At 38.8% G+C, this 19,251-nt stretch overlaps 2 protein-coding genes across 10 annotated transcripts; both read left to right on the top strand.

Annotated features, from left to right (window-relative positions):
- The first annotated feature begins 295 nt into the window (after positions 1-295).
- Positions 296-5,137, top strand: LOC140777860 (protein FAR1-RELATED SEQUENCE 5-like). Of its 9 annotated transcripts, none has more exons than XM_073122251.1 (7): positions 296-451; positions 568-771; positions 1,345-1,447; positions 2,225-4,108; positions 4,188-4,247; positions 4,519-4,683; positions 4,791-5,137. In XM_073122251.1, exons 2-6 carry the CDS (start codon positions 644-646, stop codon positions 4,600-4,602), a joined length of 2,259 nt encoding a protein of 752 aa, XP_072978352.1. In that variant the 5' UTR covers positions 296-451; positions 568-643; the 3' UTR covers positions 4,603-4,683; positions 4,791-5,137. The 9 variants fall into 9 exon arrangements, with proteins under 9 accessions (XP_072978352.1, XP_072978353.1, XP_072978355.1 ...); XM_073122252.1 differs by having other exon boundaries at positions 4,519-4,647; XM_073122254.1 differs by having other exon boundaries at positions 2,225-4,103.
- A 3,641-nt stretch (positions 5,138-8,778) lies between these two features.
- Positions 8,779-18,987, top strand: LOC140777122 (uncharacterized). Its single transcript, XM_073121028.1, has 10 exons — positions 8,779-9,256; positions 9,356-9,538; positions 9,620-9,719; positions 9,800-9,830; positions 11,406-11,448; positions 12,613-12,765; positions 13,152-15,423; positions 16,169-17,522; positions 18,302-18,385; positions 18,580-18,987. The coding sequence occupies exons 1-10, from the start codon at positions 9,189-9,191 to the stop codon at positions 18,642-18,644; spliced, it is 4,353 nt and encodes a 1,450-aa protein (XP_072977129.1). The 5' UTR covers positions 8,779-9,188; the 3' UTR covers positions 18,645-18,987.
- The last annotated feature ends 264 nt before the right edge of the window (positions 18,988-19,251 follow it).

Raw genomic sequence — 19,251 nt, forward strand, 5'->3', positions numbered from 1 at the left:
TAGTTGTAGATATATTATAGTTAAATACCTTGCGTTCTCATCATCTTACTAATTATTTATCTTCCTTATAATACATTAGTAATTTTGTAGTCGTCATCGGCAGTATCAGCTCTCAAGGAGTCGCAAGACTACTTGCTACGGTACGGAGCAATAGTATCTATACACGTACAGCAAATATACTTATGTATACACATGGTACGTCCAAGAGTGCTTGGTTGAAACGCTAAGTGCTTGCGTGTCAGACGTTGAATGAGTCTCTTCGTGCCTTTCCTACCTAGGACCTCGCAGCTGATCCGCTCCGCCGCTCTTCGTCCCCTCCCCACCCCCCCTCCCCCCCTGTTAATCTAACGAGCTCGAAACCCTAAAAATCTTGGTTTTTCTACCAAATTTCAATCGAGTTTCCGGTGTTCGAGGAATCTAAGCTCCAACCGGAGCCATTACATCACACAAGGTTTGGATTGTCGCATTTTATTTCGATTTCCAGTACGATTGCTGTAGGCTGATGTTTTACCCCCAAATTTAGCGATTAAAGGTTCTTTCCTTTTGTTCATGTCTTTTGGTCAAAAGATTATAGGTGGAGGAAGAGAAGGGACCTTAAACCCTAGGTGATGGATTACCGTTACCGGAGCCGCCATTGAAGTCCATGATGCATGTACCCGTGCCGAGTGGCGACGTCCACGGGGTCTGCGACCATCAGATGCAGTACGAGCAAGAACAGGATCTCGAGGTCCACCATAACGACGGCGACGATGGATTGGAGCGCCCTGTCAGGTGAATAAAATCTCGATCTTTTTGCATTTGAACTGGTGTTTGTAGCTATCTTTAAGAGTGGAGAAGAAAAGTTCGATCTTGGATAAGATTTCATGTGCTTTTCATGAGTATTTCTTAGTATTTTCGGTTTTTACTCTGTAATGGAGCCGATCGAAATGGGAATTGATAAGCCTGTTTGTTGGTGATGTCTTATGTTGCTTATTTTTTTCTTAATTTTGGGAATTGACATAGGTTGTATCTATTGACTTTTCTAAGAGTTCTGCACTAGCTAACAAGTTTAAACTTGGGATGAGGGAGAAATTGCTTTTTCAATGGATACTATCCCATATTACATATAGTGGTAGTAGTTGTGCACAATAAGAAGTTTTACTCTAATTCCATATACCTCGTTTTTTGTAACAAGATAGATAACAAATAAGTACCAGGGAGGAAGATACTTGCTGGGTATTGGTCATTGCATTACTAGACGCCTGGGGTACACTAGCAGCTAATACTGATTTTTCTTCTTTTCATCTATAATGTCATTATTACACATCACCTTTGTCATAGCTTACGCTTCTCTTAGTTGTTCAGATGCTTACGCTGTGGCATCAGTTCAAATGCAACACCACATATGCGCCGTGGCCCTGAAGGACCAAGGACTTTGTGCAATGCGTGTGGAATTGCATGGACGAAGGTAGATAATACGCAAACTTGTTCTTTCCTTCACAAATGTGATGATTTAGTCAATCAGCATTTCTAGCTTTTTGGCTCTCTTCTTTTTCTTAGTTTCATTTTGGATACAATGCTATTTGGTGTAGTAACCTCAAGATCCTGACATTGTTGTGCATATAATAGAAACTTTAAAGCATAGTAGAAACTTTTAATGCTGCATATGACACCTGTAGATCAGACTAGTATGACTATACGATTTGCTTTTGTGAGGTAAACAATGGAAAAGTTAAAGATAATTCTTTCTGGCTTGTGTAACTCTTTTACTGTTTGGAATGTAGGAGAACATAAAGAGAAGAGTAAATCTAATTTCCATTAATAGTGCTACCACTTACTACTCTTGGGATTAATCATAATTGGTTCTTGTACTTCTTCCTATGGAACACATATATGTGTACATCTATATCATTTGCATGCCCCTAATTAAAAAAAGAAGAAGATGAGGATGACAAGCCTTCTTGAGCTTCACTTTTGGTGTATTCTTGAATTTTTATTGTTCCTTTTTCTGTTAGGTAATTTGTGGAGTATTAATGAACAATGAGTTCCAAATAATTGCTAAACCGTGCTGCATTTTACAGTTCACTGATAATTATATCAGTGATTTCATCAAATAATCTCAGTTTACAATTCTCACTGTTAGTTTGAATCAATTCTAAACTATGCTACTTCATGTATATCTACTAGTATGATGTCCTTTATTATTGGTTATCCAGTTTCTTTCTAAACTGATGAACTATTCTAGAGTTTGTATAAACAGGGGAAAATGAGAAAAGTAATTGATTCTGATGCTCCTCTAGATGATGCTGCAATTGCTAAATTGGTGCCTGAAGTTGATATGGAATTTGAAAGTGAAGACAAAGCATACGAGTTCTACAATAGGTATGCTGGACATGTTGGTTTCAGTGTCCGGAAAAGTTCATCAGATAAATCCTCTGAAAATGTTACTAGATCAAGAACTTTTGTATGCTCAAGAGAAGGTTTTCGTAAAGACAAAAAAGGAGCAAAGGAAGTTAAAAGGCCACGACCAGAAACAAGAATTGGATGTCCAGCACGAATGACCATTAAGATTACATCAGCTGGTAAATACCGCGTGACTGAATTCATACCAGATCATAACCATCAGCGAGCGCCCCCTTCAACAACTCACATGTTAAGGTCCCAAAGGATAGTTACTGAACTTCAAGCTTCTGAAGCAGATTTGTCAGATGATTCAGGAACAACACCAAAATCTAGTAATGATTCTCTCGTAAGGCAAGCTGGTGGCCTTAGAAATGTCACTTTTCTTCCTGCAGATTATAAGAACCATCTCCGCTCAAAGCGTATGAAAGTAATGCAAATGGGTGATGCAGGAGCCATGTTAAAGTACCTACAGAGCATGCAGCTTGACAACCCTTCATTCTTTTATGCCATCCAGGTTGATGAGGATGACAAATTGACGAATATTTTCTGGGCTGATGCAAAATCTAGAACTGACTTCAGCTACTTTGGTGATGTGGTTTGTTTGGACACAACCTACAAAATAAATGGATATGGTAGGCCATTGGCACCGCTTCTTGGTGTCAATCATCATAAGCAGACTATTATCTTTGGTGCAGCTTTGCTTTATGATGAATCTATTGAGTCATTCAAGTGGTTGTTTGAGACTTTCAAGATTGCAATGCGTGGAAAACAACCAAAGACAGTTCTAACAGACCAGTCTATGGCAGTAACTAGTGCAATTGCTGCAGCATGGCCAGGCACCAGCCATCGTCTTTGTGTGTGGCATGTCTATCAGAATGCTGTTAAGCATCTTAATCATGTCTTCCAAGGCTCAAAGACCTTTGCTAAGGAATTTGGCAGATGTGTTTATGATTACGAGGATGAAGAGGATTTCCTTTTAGGATGGAGAACCATATTAGAGAAGTATGATCTTAGAAATAATGATTGGCTATGCAAGTTATTTGAGGATAGGGATAAATGGGCTCCGGCTTATGGGCGGCATATATTTTCTGCTGACATCAAGAGCACATTACAATCTGAAAGTCTAAGTAGTGTCTTAAAGAAGTATTTGAGTCCACAATTAGATCTCTTGTCCTTTTTTAAGCAATATGAAAGATTAGTGGATGAACATCGTTATGCGGAACTACAAGCTGACTTTCACGCAAGTCAAAGCTTTCCTAGAATACCTCCATCCAAGATGTTGAAGCAAGCTGCTAATATATATACACCAGTGGTGTTTGAAATTTTTCGTAAAGAGTTTGAGATGTTCATGGATTGTATGTTATTCAGTTGTGGTGATGTTGACACGTCATCGAATTATAAAGTTGTTGTCACAGAGAAACCTAAAGAACACTATGTTAGATTTGAATCAACGGATTGTTCTGTTGTCTGTAGTTGTAAAAAGTTTGAGTTTATGGGAATCCAATGTTGTCATGCGCTAAAGGTACTTGATTTTAGAAATATTAAGGAGTTGCCTCAAAAATACTTCTTGAAGAGGTGGAGGAAGGATGCTAAGTCTGGAAATGGAGACAATCAAGGGACTGCCAATGATGGGAATTCCAGATCTCCTACGAGTTCACCATTGAATGCTCCGGTGTCATCATATGCAAATCAAGAAGGATTGCATGCCATGAATCAATTCAGTCAAGTAGTACAACTATTTTTGACACTTTTGTTTTTGTTTGGATTGTATCTGTGGAATCTGACAGAATCTCATGAAACTGCAGGATTCTCCAGTTTCCAATATGCATCAACAGACATTCCATGGAGCTCCTCAACTGAGTCAGGTAGAAACTTGGTCAAGGGGATGAATTTATACTCAGACATGCTCAAACTAAATCCTGTTTTTTGATGTCCTTGCGGTGTATTCTTATTAATTTATTGGTGGGGCAATGCTGAAGCTTGTAAAAACTTTGAATAAAATCTTGGCATGGCTATCTAGAGTTCAAACTTTCTAAAAAAGAAATATGCATAGAAAAACATTAATCAATGTCGGCCTATCTTAGCCATACTTAAACATTCACTTTTTTTAACTCCCATTTTCTAATTGTTTTGCAGGGTTACCCTATGCCAGATATGCACTCCCAACCATTTCTCAGAAACTCCCATCTTAATAATCACACTAGTGATCACGGCCATTGACATACATCCGGCACAAGATTCTCGGCCCTGGGATTTCCTTATGATGTATTTTTTGCTACTTTGATGCTGATGCAATAAATGGTTTACTATTCAATTCTTCATTTAGCTTGTCAATTACCTTTCAAATTGAAAACTCCTGTCCCTTGGTTGATATGGATCCTCATGACTGTAACATATTGTATTTTCAGGCATCTTGATCCATGGATTTTGGTTTCGGCATTGGGCACCAAAAAGGAGAAATCCTCATATGATCATTTCTGTGGCCGAATAAAGCTTCATCTTCGTAGACAGCATCAAATGTGGTAAAACGTATATGAGCTAGAGCAGCTATTTTGGCATGCAATAGATGAAGGCATTACTACCTAAGTGATGGGTGCCCTCATGGAGTACATGACTACGATTTCATCTATCGTAAGACAGTATACCCACGATGGCGCGCAGTCTGTGTATACTTATGAGCGAAGACTAGGAAGTTTGTATCCTGTGACTGAACTTCTTTTTAATCTATCATTTTCAACTAGTTTTCCCTGCATCAGCCATGTAATTTCAACTAGATGAAGGTACTATATCTCCGAGTCTTTTGATCCATTAGTTGCAAACGTACAAAATGCATCATTTGTCTAACGATGGTCACTTTACCTTGGCAGACTTTTGCATCATAGCATCAACTACAGCATTTGCGTTGTTGGTCATTTACTCTGATCAAGAGCTATCCAAACTCTTCCAGGAGAATTTATTGCCTCTTCAAAGACTGGAGACTCCCCCCCACCACCTCATCCCACCTACCTAAAACTGGAGACTTAAAAATTCTTAAAACTCCAATAAAAAAATCTAGTTCAACAATGCATCTGACAAGTGTTGGGTATTGTTAGGGTGGGCATTAATTTAAGTAGCTATATAACAATTTCCACTTTCTGGAATGCCAGGAAACAAAAAGAAATGTTTGTCTTGTGAAATACTGAAATCTGTCCTCTTGCCTACCAACCACCATGTGACACTCACCTGCCTTTCAGCTTTCTTTTGTTCTACAGCACCAATATGTTATCATGCCTCAGATGTTCCTGGCCTACACCCATTCCCAAGCCTTATGTATGCCAAGATTCTATTGTCATGCAATTCTAATCACAATTACACAATGATACCCCCTCCCCATTTCCCCCTCAAGTATGCCAAAATCCAATTTTGTTTGACAACTATAATCATCTCAATCTAAAGGACTTGTGAATGATATGTTTTACAATCCTATCAGCATTAATCTGTCGTATTATTTTCCCTGAAAAAAGAAGCAGCATGGCCATGCACTTCATGTTTGGTATGAGATTGGGAGTATTGTTTCTCTCTGGTATGTCACAAAATATTTTGCATCACTCTTTTTGTTGCACATCACTCAAGTGGTTGAGGTATCGTTGTTATTCTCTTGTTCATATGATGGTAGTGACAATTAAAAACAAAAAAATCCACTGCTTTTAATCTTAGAGATATAGACCACTACATTGAGATTGGATAGATGACCTTTTGCTCTTATTCCTATTAATTGCTTTGAAAATTTAATCTCTTTGTCCTAATCTCAATGACCTTACTTTGTAGCCTCATAAGTTATTCTCAAAACATCCCATCAACATGATTTAATTTTCTCAATCTCAATCTTTCCTTTTTTTATGCTTCAGTGAAACCTCAATTCTTCTATAAATCTTTCCTAAACTCATTAAATTTGATAAGTAAAAATAGTAGGAAAATTTGGCACCTAGAGAGGTACTTAAAATAAGAAAAAAACATAAGGACGTTTCTGTAAAATAGTATGAAACTCATCTTGTTGCTGTTAGGAGTCGGTCGGTGAGTGTAAAGTGTAAAACAAAATGATCTCACTGCTAGAATTTTAAATTTTAAATTCGAAGGAAATTTATTTTAAATTTAATCTTATTGAGCCGTTAAAACTAGAGGCGCTGTCCTTTCCCGTTTCTGCCCCAAGTTGGTGCAGATATTTACAACGACACCCTTACTCGTCGGAATTTATATGGACGAGAATACCCCTAGTATTAGTTTTGTTAAAGCGTCGGATTAGACGTCACTAATTCGAATGTTGTATGATTATAATTTAATTGTGAGGGCTATATGTGTCATTTGCATCTCTATATATCTCTATTGTTTTAAAAAGTGGGTAGGCTAGTTTATTTTCCAACTTCTTTAGCTTAATGATTCATGCAATTAGTTAACAAATGCTAATCCAATATTCTTTTTCATGCATCACGTTTCCATTTCGTGGTGTCAAAGTTCAAACTAAGCTTGCTAAGATATCTATGTAATTGTTAAATGTTGAGTCATCTGGAAGTAAATTGTAAATATATGAATGACAATGCCTCGCAACCTTTTACTTAGAGCCTATCGTTGATTGAAGTCGGTGCAAGACTAGCAACCTTTTATTGATAAGGGTAGAAAATAAATTCTTCACTTGGACAGTCAGAATTTTATCCATTGGGTGCAGGCTCACCCTAGCAAGGCTGTTGTCTCAACTATTCAGATATTTTTCCCTTTTTTTGGTTTTGTGGGCTCTTGACTTCGTCATCAAGAGGATTGACTTCTTTAAGGTAGGCCTTCATTTGAAAATGCAAGATGTCGATCTCAAGCTTCCAATGCAAAGTTGACTGGCTCAAAGTCTGTCTACCTAAGAGGATGATGGGCTCGACATCTAGAACTTAAGGATGTTTAACATCTCCATCCTCGGCAAATGGTAATGGAGGTTGCTGGGGTCTGAGCTACTAACACTGTGATAGGAGGTCATTTTACAACTCTGTTGGCACCTTATCCCTCCCTACTTAAGGATTCACCATGCAAATGCTAGTCTTTCTGGAAATGAATCCAAGGTGGCATTTCTTTTCACAATTACCACCTCCTTTTTTTACTTCGGGACCAAGGAGTGGGTGAGATTCTAGTTTGACTAGTAGGATTGTGATCTCCCCCTATAAACTTGCTTCCCCATGGCCTTGTGCTCCTCTCAGCCCTTAGCTTTTCTCAAGGATGCCACTAGCTTAAGATGGTTTAAGAGGATAGACAGAAATATCTTAGCCAAATTCAACTAGGTGAGGACACTTTGCGAAAGCTTGAGCTCACTAAGAGGTTCACCCAATGCCATCTCTTAGAGATCCACATCCTTAAAATAACCTCTCTTAACTCCTTGCTATTCTAAGTTTCCCTCGGCCTCAGCTGGACTACTAGCTTTGAAGATTTTCCCTCATCTCTAAAGTAAAGAATTTTATCAGCATTGTTTATGAGAGTTATATGCGCTTGTTCTCTTTATGAGGGAGATACTAAAATCCCTCTAACATCTCCTTCTAGAGTTGACTTTCTGATACTCTTCTGAAACTTTTTCTTTCCTAGCTTAGGTTTACCTTTCCTTCCATTATCTAACATCTTTCAATGACAGGTCGACTGAAGGAAGACGCACCGAAATCCTACTTCTATCTCATCAGAAGCAGGCTTATAGGTTATAGAATAACAAAATGACTGAGGCTTTACCTCTTCGACCTATTCTTGTGGCTCTTGTGGAATGAAAAGAACCGACGAGTTGTTAGAAGGGAAGCCCAAACAGCCTTAGTCTCGAGAGACTTTTTTGTGGAGATATGGAAAGAATGTTAATCCTCGTTTTCCTCCTATTAAAAGTCTTTTCAGTCATTCATTAAAATTATCTCTATGTAACTAGCCTAAAAACAAAGATGTTGATATGCAAATAGGCCCTTGTAATTTTCATTTAGCTCAACTAATCGAGCTGTAAATTACCTAACTAGAAAACTAGAGAATCGAGGACCTAAAAAGGATATTTAACTCCTGCATTATATCCATCAATCGGAGCTAATATTGCACTAGACATCAAACTAAAAGCCAAGATAATATACTCATTATATTGAAATCAATTTAGTAATGTGGAGGTGACCACCTTAAGCAACAACCCCCAACAACCCTCCTCCCCCACCGCTCTAAGTAAATCCTTGCTGCAAAACTCCAAAACAAGCGTGAAAATAAAGGAGCCCAGGGGCATTTTGGTCACTCAATTTCCCCAAATCTCTGGCAAGAAAAATCCCACTCAATGTAATTACTTCGTCTTTATAAGGGTATCATTGTCTTTTGGGTCACCCAACAGCTTAAAGTTTAACTCCCACTCCCACCCTACTTCTCTCCATCTTCTCTCTCTCTCTCTAATGCTTCCTTTGAGAAAAGAGTTGTAGAGAGAGAGAGAAGTAAAGCGAACAGCATACAGCAAAGGCTTCTAGTAGACGCGACGCTGCGTTAGGGTTCTTTCGTCTATAACAAGGGAGAGAGGGAGTAATGCTCGTCGGAGGGATCGGATAAGGCACCAGGAGGCGAGCGTTTGGTGCAATCGGAAGCGATCGAGTGAAGGACATCGATAGATTTGGGCGATCGGGAGATAAGGAAGTTTTCTCGGAGTGTATTCATCTGTAGGAGAATAAATTTGAGATTTGGTGGCGGATTTGTTTGAATCAGTTGTCGTCGCTGCGAAATTTGGCTCCTTTTTCGGGAGGTACTTGAAATTTGATGCGAAGCGATCTCGATCTGATAGATCTGAGGGATTTATGGTGGAAATGGACTCGGAGACTTCTCTAGACTACGCTCTTTTCCAGCTTTCTCCTAAGCGCTCACGGTAACTGCGCTCGATTATTTTGTATAAAAAGAGGAATTTTTCAACTTGATTCTTTAAGGTTACCTAGATTTTTTTTCCCCACTATTTATGTGGTTGTAGGTGTGACTTGTTTGTTTCCGGAAATGGGAAGACCGAGAAGATCGCGTCCGGATTCTTGAAACCTTTCGTTACCCACTTGAAAGTTGCCGAAGAGCAAGCTGCACAGGCAGCTCAGTCGATTAAGCTTCAGGTCGAGAAGAGGAGGAATGGGGGGACATGGTTCAACAAGGGAACTCTCGAGAGGTTAGATTAATAACTAATGGGCTGGGAAGAATTTTTGTGTGTTTATTTTGTGAGTGCATAAAGATGGAAACTTGGACGCAGGTTTGTTAGATTCGTCAGTACTCCTGAGGTACTAGAATTGGTCAGTACGTTTGATGCAGAGATGTCCCAGCTGGAAGGGGCGAGAAGGATATATTCACAGGTAATACATTTATTGGATTTGTTTTTATCTGGATCTAGATATCTCTTAGCAATGGCTGAAGTGTAATGCTTTCAATCCAGGGAGCAGGAGATCCTCTGACTGCTACACCTGGTATGTTTGATTTTCCTTTCCTAAATATGCTTCAGGAGCAACCTTTTTCTAACCAAGAAATGCCAGAATTGTGGGCATTTCACATTTCTGAATCTAGCATTTGATTGAACCTTGAGTATATCTGTTATTTGGATCTGTTCTCTATTTCTTAAATTAAAGTTACTTCTTAAGGGTCTGTTTGGGTAGCCAAATACCTCTTCTCAGGGTTAAAAAGGAAAATTCTGGAGACATTGAAGCTTTTGAGAGATGACATTGAGAAATGTCAGGAAGAGAACATTAAATGTATCCAGGGAAAAATGGGGGATACAAGTCCTTTTTCTTTATTCTTTTATCTGGAGGTTGGATGCATATTGTATTAGAATGGCCTCACGTCCTCACCGTTAATGGAGCTAAGGGTACTCTCATCTTGCTTTCATAGACTCTTTCCTAGTGGGAGGGATCTAATGCACTAGATGCCTGCAAGTGAACCATGCCTTTTGTTTGTGAACTAATTTTGACCTTTTTTTTACAGGATGATGGGTGATGACTGCTAGTATCTCAGTCTACTGCTAGCTATATTTTTACTTATGTACTTTTAAAGGCAAAAATTTCCTGTTGGTACTTTGCTTTTTGTTTACCTGTTAAATTGAAACTGAAATGTTGAGTGATGAACTAAAGAAATCAAGGACCACTAGGATAAAGACAACTACTCAAGCTGTAAATTGTTTTTATCCCACAGAGATCTGAAAATACAGTAGTCATATTATCACATGATGAATCGAACTATTTTGAAGATTTGTGAACAGTAGAAGAGGGGTTATAATGTCAAAAACAAGCTCACTTGCTGGTAATTAAAATTTTCTTAGTATTTCATTCTTATAATTTCTTATGGAGAAGGAAGGTCGGCTGTGTTCTTTCCTCACCTTTTTCGCGGTGGTGTAGGGATTGCCTCATTCTATAGTGGTGAGAAAAAAAGAAGAATAGAGTTAAGGTGAACTAACCGCTGAGGTATGGATACACCATTAGAGTAGATTGGTCACTACTAAGGTGAGGGTAGAGATTTTGGAGGATCAAGACTGGTTTTGAAACTTATCTTTCAGATAAGAAAATTTTGGCTCGCTGAACAGAGGAAGGGTTCTCTGCAGTTGTCACAATGGGGTTTTCCCTCTGAGGAATTAGGTCTAGCTGTCGAGGAGGATAGTTTAGTCATTCATTAAGAAAATTCATGAGACAGATAACTACAGAATGGCCATCTGCTGATTAAAATGTAACAACCATTCGGCATATGGATATAGCAAGTAAAAGGAATACTGCAATAAGGGCCTCAGGTTCAAACAAAAATTTCCTGATTTTTCTTTTTCTGTCTTACAAATCGACCTTCTTTTTATGAGTGCATATTTATTCCATAATCAATATTTATGAATTTAACTTGATGTTTTGTGATAATCCTCTTATCCAATAGATCTGAATTTTTTTTTCCGTCTTGTGCAATAATGTCAGCAACACCTGTTGTACTGAAAGCTTTCTTTCTGTACTGTTGCTTATTTGAGTTGCATCATTATTTTAACAAGAAATTCTCTTCTGGATTCTTTTCAGGTGAAAATCAAACAACAGCTGCAGCAGCTGCAGACGTAACAAAGTGAGCTCCTTTTTGGTTATGTTATTTCTCAAACTAGGATTCACTTTTATATGTGGTTGTTGCCAAATTAGTCTTCCAAACAAGAAGGGAACACAACTTCATTTTGCTCATTTACTCTTAGCAATTTATTTCTAATGGAATGTGCAACAATAGCATGATAGGGGCTTAAATTCTTCATCTTTTTGGTCAGTTCATAATTTAATCATTGGAAAATTTACAAAAATATGAGTGTTCCTGATCACTTGTGGAAGTCCATGTTTCTAGTTATTCTACGGGAAGTCATTACGGTTGTCTCTGTATCTGTCTATTTTAATTATTTTCTTCATCAGATATTGATAGTCGTGCACTATAAACTTTTTTCTGTTATTTGTGGGAGTTAAATGAGTTATTATCTTTCCCTGTGGTTCTATTTTTCATGAAAGGGGTTTCAATGGTTGGTCATGAGTCGAGATGTGGATGAATTTTAGTTGAGTATCCTAGGGACGATAGTACTTTATGGTTGAATAATTCCAATACAGAAACTGGTAGAAGTTCTAAGTGCCTTCTTCCATGTATCAGTACTTTCATCTTTTCTTAGATCGGAAGGCACATATATATGAAAAACAGGTTGATGATGAACTTATTAAAGTACTTAGAATAAATCCATGGACCATGAATCATGTATATGTTGTAGAAAGAGAGTAGAGCTTAAATTCTGAGCATAACTTTATCTATCTAAAGTTGTCAACAATGGACAAGAATGGAAGTTAAAAGCTGCTGTAACTTGTGAAAATGATGGTAAACTATATAACAGTAGAATGGAAGTGGCAGTTGAAGTGACAAAGAGTAAAGGTCCATCTGAGTAGAAAGTTGCTGCTGACTGCAGATTAGCTATCTTGTCAATAAAAGAAGGCCGTTCTTTAGGCTTCAATAGAGATTCAAGACAGAAGGACAAGCTTAGTGGCTTAGTGCATATTTAAATCCCATAGACTCTGAGTGTACAGTTTGTGCAGCTTGATCAATTTACCTTTAAAATCTCTAGTTATCATAAAAAAATACAGGCTCATTATCAAATGCTCTGAGAATATACATTGCCACAGTTAAAAATAGCAATTTTGCCTCTTTGACATCTTGAGCTATTCAACTAAAGGCTAACACTAGTGTCTTTATATGGTTTCCTTTCAGAAAGGAGCTTCTTAGGGCGATTGATGTGCGGCTTGTTGCTTTAAAGCAAGATCTAACCACTGCTTGTACTCGGGCATCTTCTGCTGGCTTTACTCTCGACAATGTCTCTGAGCTTTCTCAATTTGCAGATCATTTTGGTGCAGATCGTCTAAAGTAAGTATCTTAAACCTAGAATTCAGGAATAAAAGAAATAAACTTATCCAGTGTCCATCTAAATGAATTAGTACAAGAAATTTAATTTATTGTGGTTCTTTTATGCTTCATAAGAAAGTAAAGAATCCTTTTATCCAGAAAAAAAAGAATATAATAGTCCTCTATATCTGCTGTAGTGGACCTGGCTACTGGCTAGTAGGTGACTAAGTTTGGAATTCTATTTTTCTTCCTATTACTATTTTGACAAAAGGCTACAGCTCTGTTTCATTTTCTTCCTATTACTTGTGTCTATGTTTATTTTCCTTTCTCCTTTTTCTTCATCTAACTAATATCTGTTTGAATTATGAAAGTGCTAAATCATAACAGAATGTGTATTGTATTGGCAGCGAAGCATGTGCCAAGTTCATTTCATTGTGTCAGCGGAGGCCTGAGCTTGTTAGCCATCAGCAGCTGGCAAGGCCACCAGCTTCACACTGGAAGGATTTTGAAGACAGGAACCTCCGATCCTCCTCTGGTTCAGACATGTCAATAGATGAGACAGAGGAACCAACTGGCCCTGGCAAGCCACTCCATGGAAGTGGTGACAGGCCTCAGTTCCACAAGTCTGGTAACAGCCAGCAGCCAGATGAAAGTCCAGCAGAACCCATGGCAAGTAAGCAGCCCAAGCCCGTTCCATGTTTCGTCGAAAAGCAAGTGGAGAAAGAGACAGATAAGCCAATTCCTCCAACTACAGTAGCAGCTGAGCCAGCACAGCTGGTTGGAGGTAGTTCGAGGCGTCTGAGTGTGCAGGATAGAATAAACCTCTTTGAAAGTAAACAGAAAGAACAAGTCTCTAGTCCCAGCACTGTCAACAACAACTCAGGTGGTGGTGTTAGTAAGAATCTTCCAGGGAAGGGAGAGCATAGGAGGACCCCATCTGATATCTCCATGGAAAAATCGGTCTTAAGGAGATGGAGCGGTGCCAGTGACATGAGTATTGATCTTAACAGCAGCTATAATAGTAGCTTCAGTGACAGGAAGGAGAGTGGGAGCACTGCAGGGACTCCTACATCAGCCAATTTGCATCAGCAATCAAGCAATAAAACTGAAGAAGAAGTTGCTGGATTGAAGGAGACTGCATCATCCAGGTCCTTGTCGGGTCAGAAAGACACCCTGATAGGCACTTCTTCCTCCTCTGTCTTACCTTCTTCTGTTGCAGCTGGTTTTCCTCCATCTAAAGCTCAAACTAGAGTTTTTGCAAAAAGTAGAATTCATAAAGAAGATGAAAATGCTATGACCTTAACCACAAATTTAGGGTCAGCTATGGACAAGGATCATATGGGTAATTTGTCAAAAGTTTCCAATGAACGGGATGAACATCATGGACTGACTGAGCAAGCTCCCCCTGATGCCCGGGTGAAAAACTTTCAACAATCAACCAAGGGTACTTCATTGAAAGACAATGCATCTTTTCTGGATAATCTTAAACCAGAGCTTGTGGGCATGAAAATTCAAGAAGATATGCCAATTGCACCCTGTAGCATTTCAACGGTAGAAAAGAAGAGGACCCACAAAGCTCAAGAAGGTTACCAGTCCCAACCTGGAGAGATTTCTTTAGCAGAAGATGGTCTTGGTTCAAAGGATCAACAAATCTTGGTTAGCCAGTTTCGGACATTTGGAAGAACCCAGGACATTGAGGGGAAGTTAAAATATCTGTCTGATTCTCAGACTCATCGTAATGCTTCACCAGGGAAGGGGGAAAACATCTCCTTGGAGAATGACTTGACAGCTGTTGTAACGCAAAAAACTCCCCCAAAAATGTCTGAGGAAGTGGTGGGAAAGGATCCAGCTGATTCTCATTTTCCATCTCGATCTTTTCCTGTCAAAACAAAAGACCCTGTCAGTCAGGGAGCAAATTTGCAGACTAAATTATCTGCTCCTGGTCACATCAAGAAGCTGCAGGGAGTTAAAAACGAAGGAACATCTAGTGAAGGAAATGGTGTTCCAGTTTTTCCAGCAAGGAAGGTTAAAGAATGTCCAAAGACAATTGATCCACCTTTGAAATCTTCTGTGGATCAGGTTCAGGTGATGAGACCACCAAAGGGAAATCAAGAACTTAACGATGAACTGCAAATGAAGGCTAATGAGTTGGAAAAGCTTTTTGCTGCACACAAGCTTAGGGTCCATAATGATCAGATGAGTTCCTCTAGGAGAAGCAGGCATGCAGATGTGCAGGTAGATCATGTGCCAAAGGCTGTAGAGATAAAACCAGCAGCGTCTCTTCCGAATCCATTTCCTGATAGAAATCTAGTGAAGGATGGCTCTAGCAATGGACCAGAGTTTGATGCTAATTTGCTGTTAAAGATGGAAGACAATCAGGATCATGGCAATAACATACAGCAGCAGCATGGAACTCTCAGTTCATCGGATGAGTCCAGGGGAAAGTTTTATGAGAAATACATGCAGAAAAGGAATGCTAAGCTAAGGGAAGACTGGGCATCGAAAGGGGCACATAAGGAAGCAATACTTAAGGCAATGCATGACAGCTTGGAGCGCAGCCATGCAGAGATGAGAACCAAGCTCTCAGGATCTGGAGATGGTCGAGATTCTCATGCTCGTCGTCGTGCTGAAAAGATGAGATCATTTAGTGTGGGTTCAGCTATTCGAGAAAAAGACCAGGTACTACAATTTCAAATGTCTTACTGCTTCCATTCATGCTTTGGCTTATTGTAGAATTTAGTCTGTTCTTCTAGAATTTGGTTACTTTCCAAAAGTATGGATTAAAGTGGGCATCTTTATGTTGTGAGATTGCAATTTGAGTGTGAAACTCAAACTTGGATGTGCCTTTGTCACAAATGATATTATAAAATGCTTAAACACAAGTGCTTTTGTTGATTCTATAGTGTGATATCTCAAGCATGGTACCTGTAATAGTGTGGTTTCTATTATTGTGATTGGCAAATTTTATAGTGGGACTAAAATTTCACTGTAGTACATTCTACCTGCAGTAAATAATAATTCACCAAAAGATATGCTTCACAGGTTTAGTTAGTAGATTCTACCTCAAATAAAAGTTAAAAACTTAGAGTCAGGAATTTAAATAAATTGTGTTGCTTCATGGCAGGCTTTTCTTGTAAATTTTCTGTAGCATCTTCTCACCATTAACAACATTTGCTTAGTGTACTCACTTATGCACCATTTTTACCTGTTTCATAAGATCTGAAGGGCATACTACTTCTCATGACATTATAACTGAAAACTCCATGTGTATTTCCTTGGTTTAAAGAACTAATCTTAACTTGCATGTTGCTATCGAAGTTCGATCTAAAATTATCATTTCTATATCCCATCAGAGCTTGCAAATCATCATACCATTGAATTTGAATTACAATTTCTTGTTATCCTTTTTATATCCTTTCATCAGGCAGTAGAAGCCCTACAGGAAGAGGATCTGCTTGAACAAGGTCAATGTGACCAAGAGAAGACCCACAGCGATGACCTTTCTGGTGATGGTTCTTCCAGAAGCACTAGTTCCAAGAAGCATTCGTCTAGTAAAACTTTGTCTTCCTCTACCCCTCGGACATCAGTTGCATCAGTTCCCAAGCCTTCTGTGAAACCTACAAGCTCTGCAAAACGCAGGAATCTACCTGAAAATCCTCTTGCCCAATCCGTTCCCAACTTCTCTGACTTTAGAAAGGAAAACACAAAACCATCAACAGAAGTAAGCAGGATAAATGCACGTGGGCACTCTCGAAATTTCTCTCGTAGCAAGAGCATCACTGAAGAGATAAACGACTCTTTGAAGGGTGATAATCAACGCAGGTCACATTCAATGAGAAAAGGCTGCACTGGTCCTGTTGAATTAAAGGACCTTTCACCCCTCAATGATGACAGTGCCAATCTGGCACCTTTAAGGTTTTCCAAGGACCAAACTGGTACTAATTTCTCTGATAGAATCCACAAAAGTGGTGGCTCAAAGCCATTTCTCAGGAAAGGCAATAGCGCAGGCCCTGCTACTGATAGCATTGCTGCTAAGCAAAAAGCCTCCATCAATTATGATGTATCCGAAAATGGATATGATTCAGAAGAAATGGTGGACCAGCTGGAGGATTCTCTTGAGACAGTCAAAGATGAAGAAGAATCTGAAAAGACATCCACTGAAGGAAATCCTAGGGAAACAGACTTTCTTGCAGTTATGGATAATGAAAGACCGAGACTGAGCCACCAATTTAGACATTCTGATGATCCTGGCTCAGAAGCTGCGGCTACTGCTGCTTCAAAGTATAATAATTTTGGAGGAAACATGCAAGAGTCACCAGGAGAAAGCCCTCGATCATGGAACTTACATGCTCCACACACATTTTCTTATGCACAAGAGGCGTCAGATATCGATGCTTCTGTAGATTCACCTATAGGAAGTCCAGCATCCTGGAACTCCCACCCGCTGAACCAGATGATGGAGGCTGATGCTGCTCGAATGAGAAAAAAATGGGGAAGCGCTCAAATACCTGTGCTTGTTGCTAATGCGTCTCAGCAATCACGCAAAGACATGACAAAAGGATTCAAGAGATTATTGAAATTTGGGAGGAAGAGCCGAGGTGTTGAAAGTCTAGTAAATGATTGGGTATCTGCCTCAACAGCTTCGGAAGGTGATGATGATATGGAAGATAGCTTTGATTTGGCAGCACGATCTTCAGATGATCTGAGGAAGTCGAGAATGGGATATCCTATTCCTTCCTATGATGGCTTCAATGAATGTGATATCTTCAATGATCAAGGTATCATGCTTGTTGCCATATTTCTTTTCGTACCATTTCCCATTTCTTTGGTAGTTATGCTCACTAATTTTACAATTGGATGACTAACTAATCAGGTAACCTTTTTAAGTTAATTTGTATGATATAAAAGCCAGTGTTGCAGATATTCCATTGGAGCATTATTGTGAGAGGTCTGCAGGGAAAACATTTTTGCTGAAAAAATGCAGCAAATCAAATGGTCAAAGAGCATTTCATTGGCTGTTGCCAAAGCAAACATCCTTAAGTATACCTGCTTAGTATTTGACATTTGAAGTCAAATTAACCACAGAGGGGTTCTGCTAACAGGCTCACCTCACTACCTCCAGGATCACCCTGGACATATATTGCTGATAGTAGTACTTGGTAGTTCTCTGTGACACCGTTCCTTGCTTTGCCACTACACAATATCTAAATCTCTCAAGAGAATGACAAAACCTTCCAACAAGCTCAAAGATATCTGCTCAGAATTCCGTCTCTCTTGAGGCAAAAATCTGAACTCTAAAACTTAAGTATATCTTTGCAAAGCATTCCATTTAAGGTAAGTTGGTGCAACAGACAAGTACATCTTCGTGAAGCATTTCAGTATAGTAAGCAGGTGCAATAGACTCTTTATTTATTTGTGGAGCTCCAGAAATCTGCACACTAAATCTGCATATTCTATTTGTGCGTTAGACGTTAGATTTCTTGTTAACTGATGGTTTTAAGTACTTTGACACCTCTATTGTTTCCTTATTATCCTAACAAGCTTGCTACTTGCGCAGCTCAATCCTTGCGCAGTTCCATTCCAAATCCTCCTGCAAACTTCAAATTGAGGGAGGACCTTCTTACTGGAAGCTCTCTTAAGGGTAACTATCAAATAAGATCTTTAAAATCTTAGCAAGTGATAGTGATATTTTGGATTTGTCGAGTTTGCAAATGAAAGTACTTATGCTTAGACTTTTCTGTACAATCCTAAACAATCTTTGAGTTTTGTTCTACTGCAAATATTTTCTACATACCTGCACTCTAATTTGGATATCTGATGACTGAAAATCTGCAGCACCTCGCTCTTTCTTCTCTCTTTCATCATTTCGAAGCAAAGGAAATGAATCGAAGCTCAGGTGATCCTGCAGGACTGCAGTCCAAGTATATACTATATGTTCTACACGGGCGATTTTTATTTTTATTTTTTCCTTTCTCTAAAGATGTTGCAGTTTGTGATATGCATTCTTCTGTATGTTGGGTAATTCTTGTGTTGAGTTATGGTCTCCCAGTTTCATTGTGATAAATTTTGTGTAGAAGAGGCAATCTAGAGTTCCTAGGGTGGTAACGTGCCAATTGGCATGGAGAAACTATGTTTTTGGGCAGTCAGGCATTACGTCTCCACTTTGTAGCATGTTTTCTTGTTATATATTGAAATTATTGAAACAAAATCCAGTACGATATTCTCTAATATTATTGATTATAAATGGTCCATTGCCTCTTCTGTTCTTTTTTCTTCCTACCTTCTCCTCTGCATTTACTTTTAAAAATCACTATTACATGGAACACTCATCCTATTCTTCCATCTATATAGTCGTATTCTTTGTTGTCTATAGGAAGATTCGAGGATACTAGTTTTTGTCTCCTTCGGCATATATTTGAATTCCTTAGAAAGCAACTGGTGTGTTTGTCTACTCTATGCGAATTAATAATGTTATATAATTTAATTATTTAGCCGCTCTTCTCTATT

This window comes from Typha angustifolia, chromosome 15, assembly GCF_048772165.1.
Source record: "Typha angustifolia cultivar Huaian chromosome 15, ASM4877216v1, whole genome shotgun sequence".
Taxonomy (NCBI): Eukaryota; Viridiplantae; Streptophyta; class Magnoliopsida; order Poales; family Typhaceae; genus Typha; species Typha angustifolia.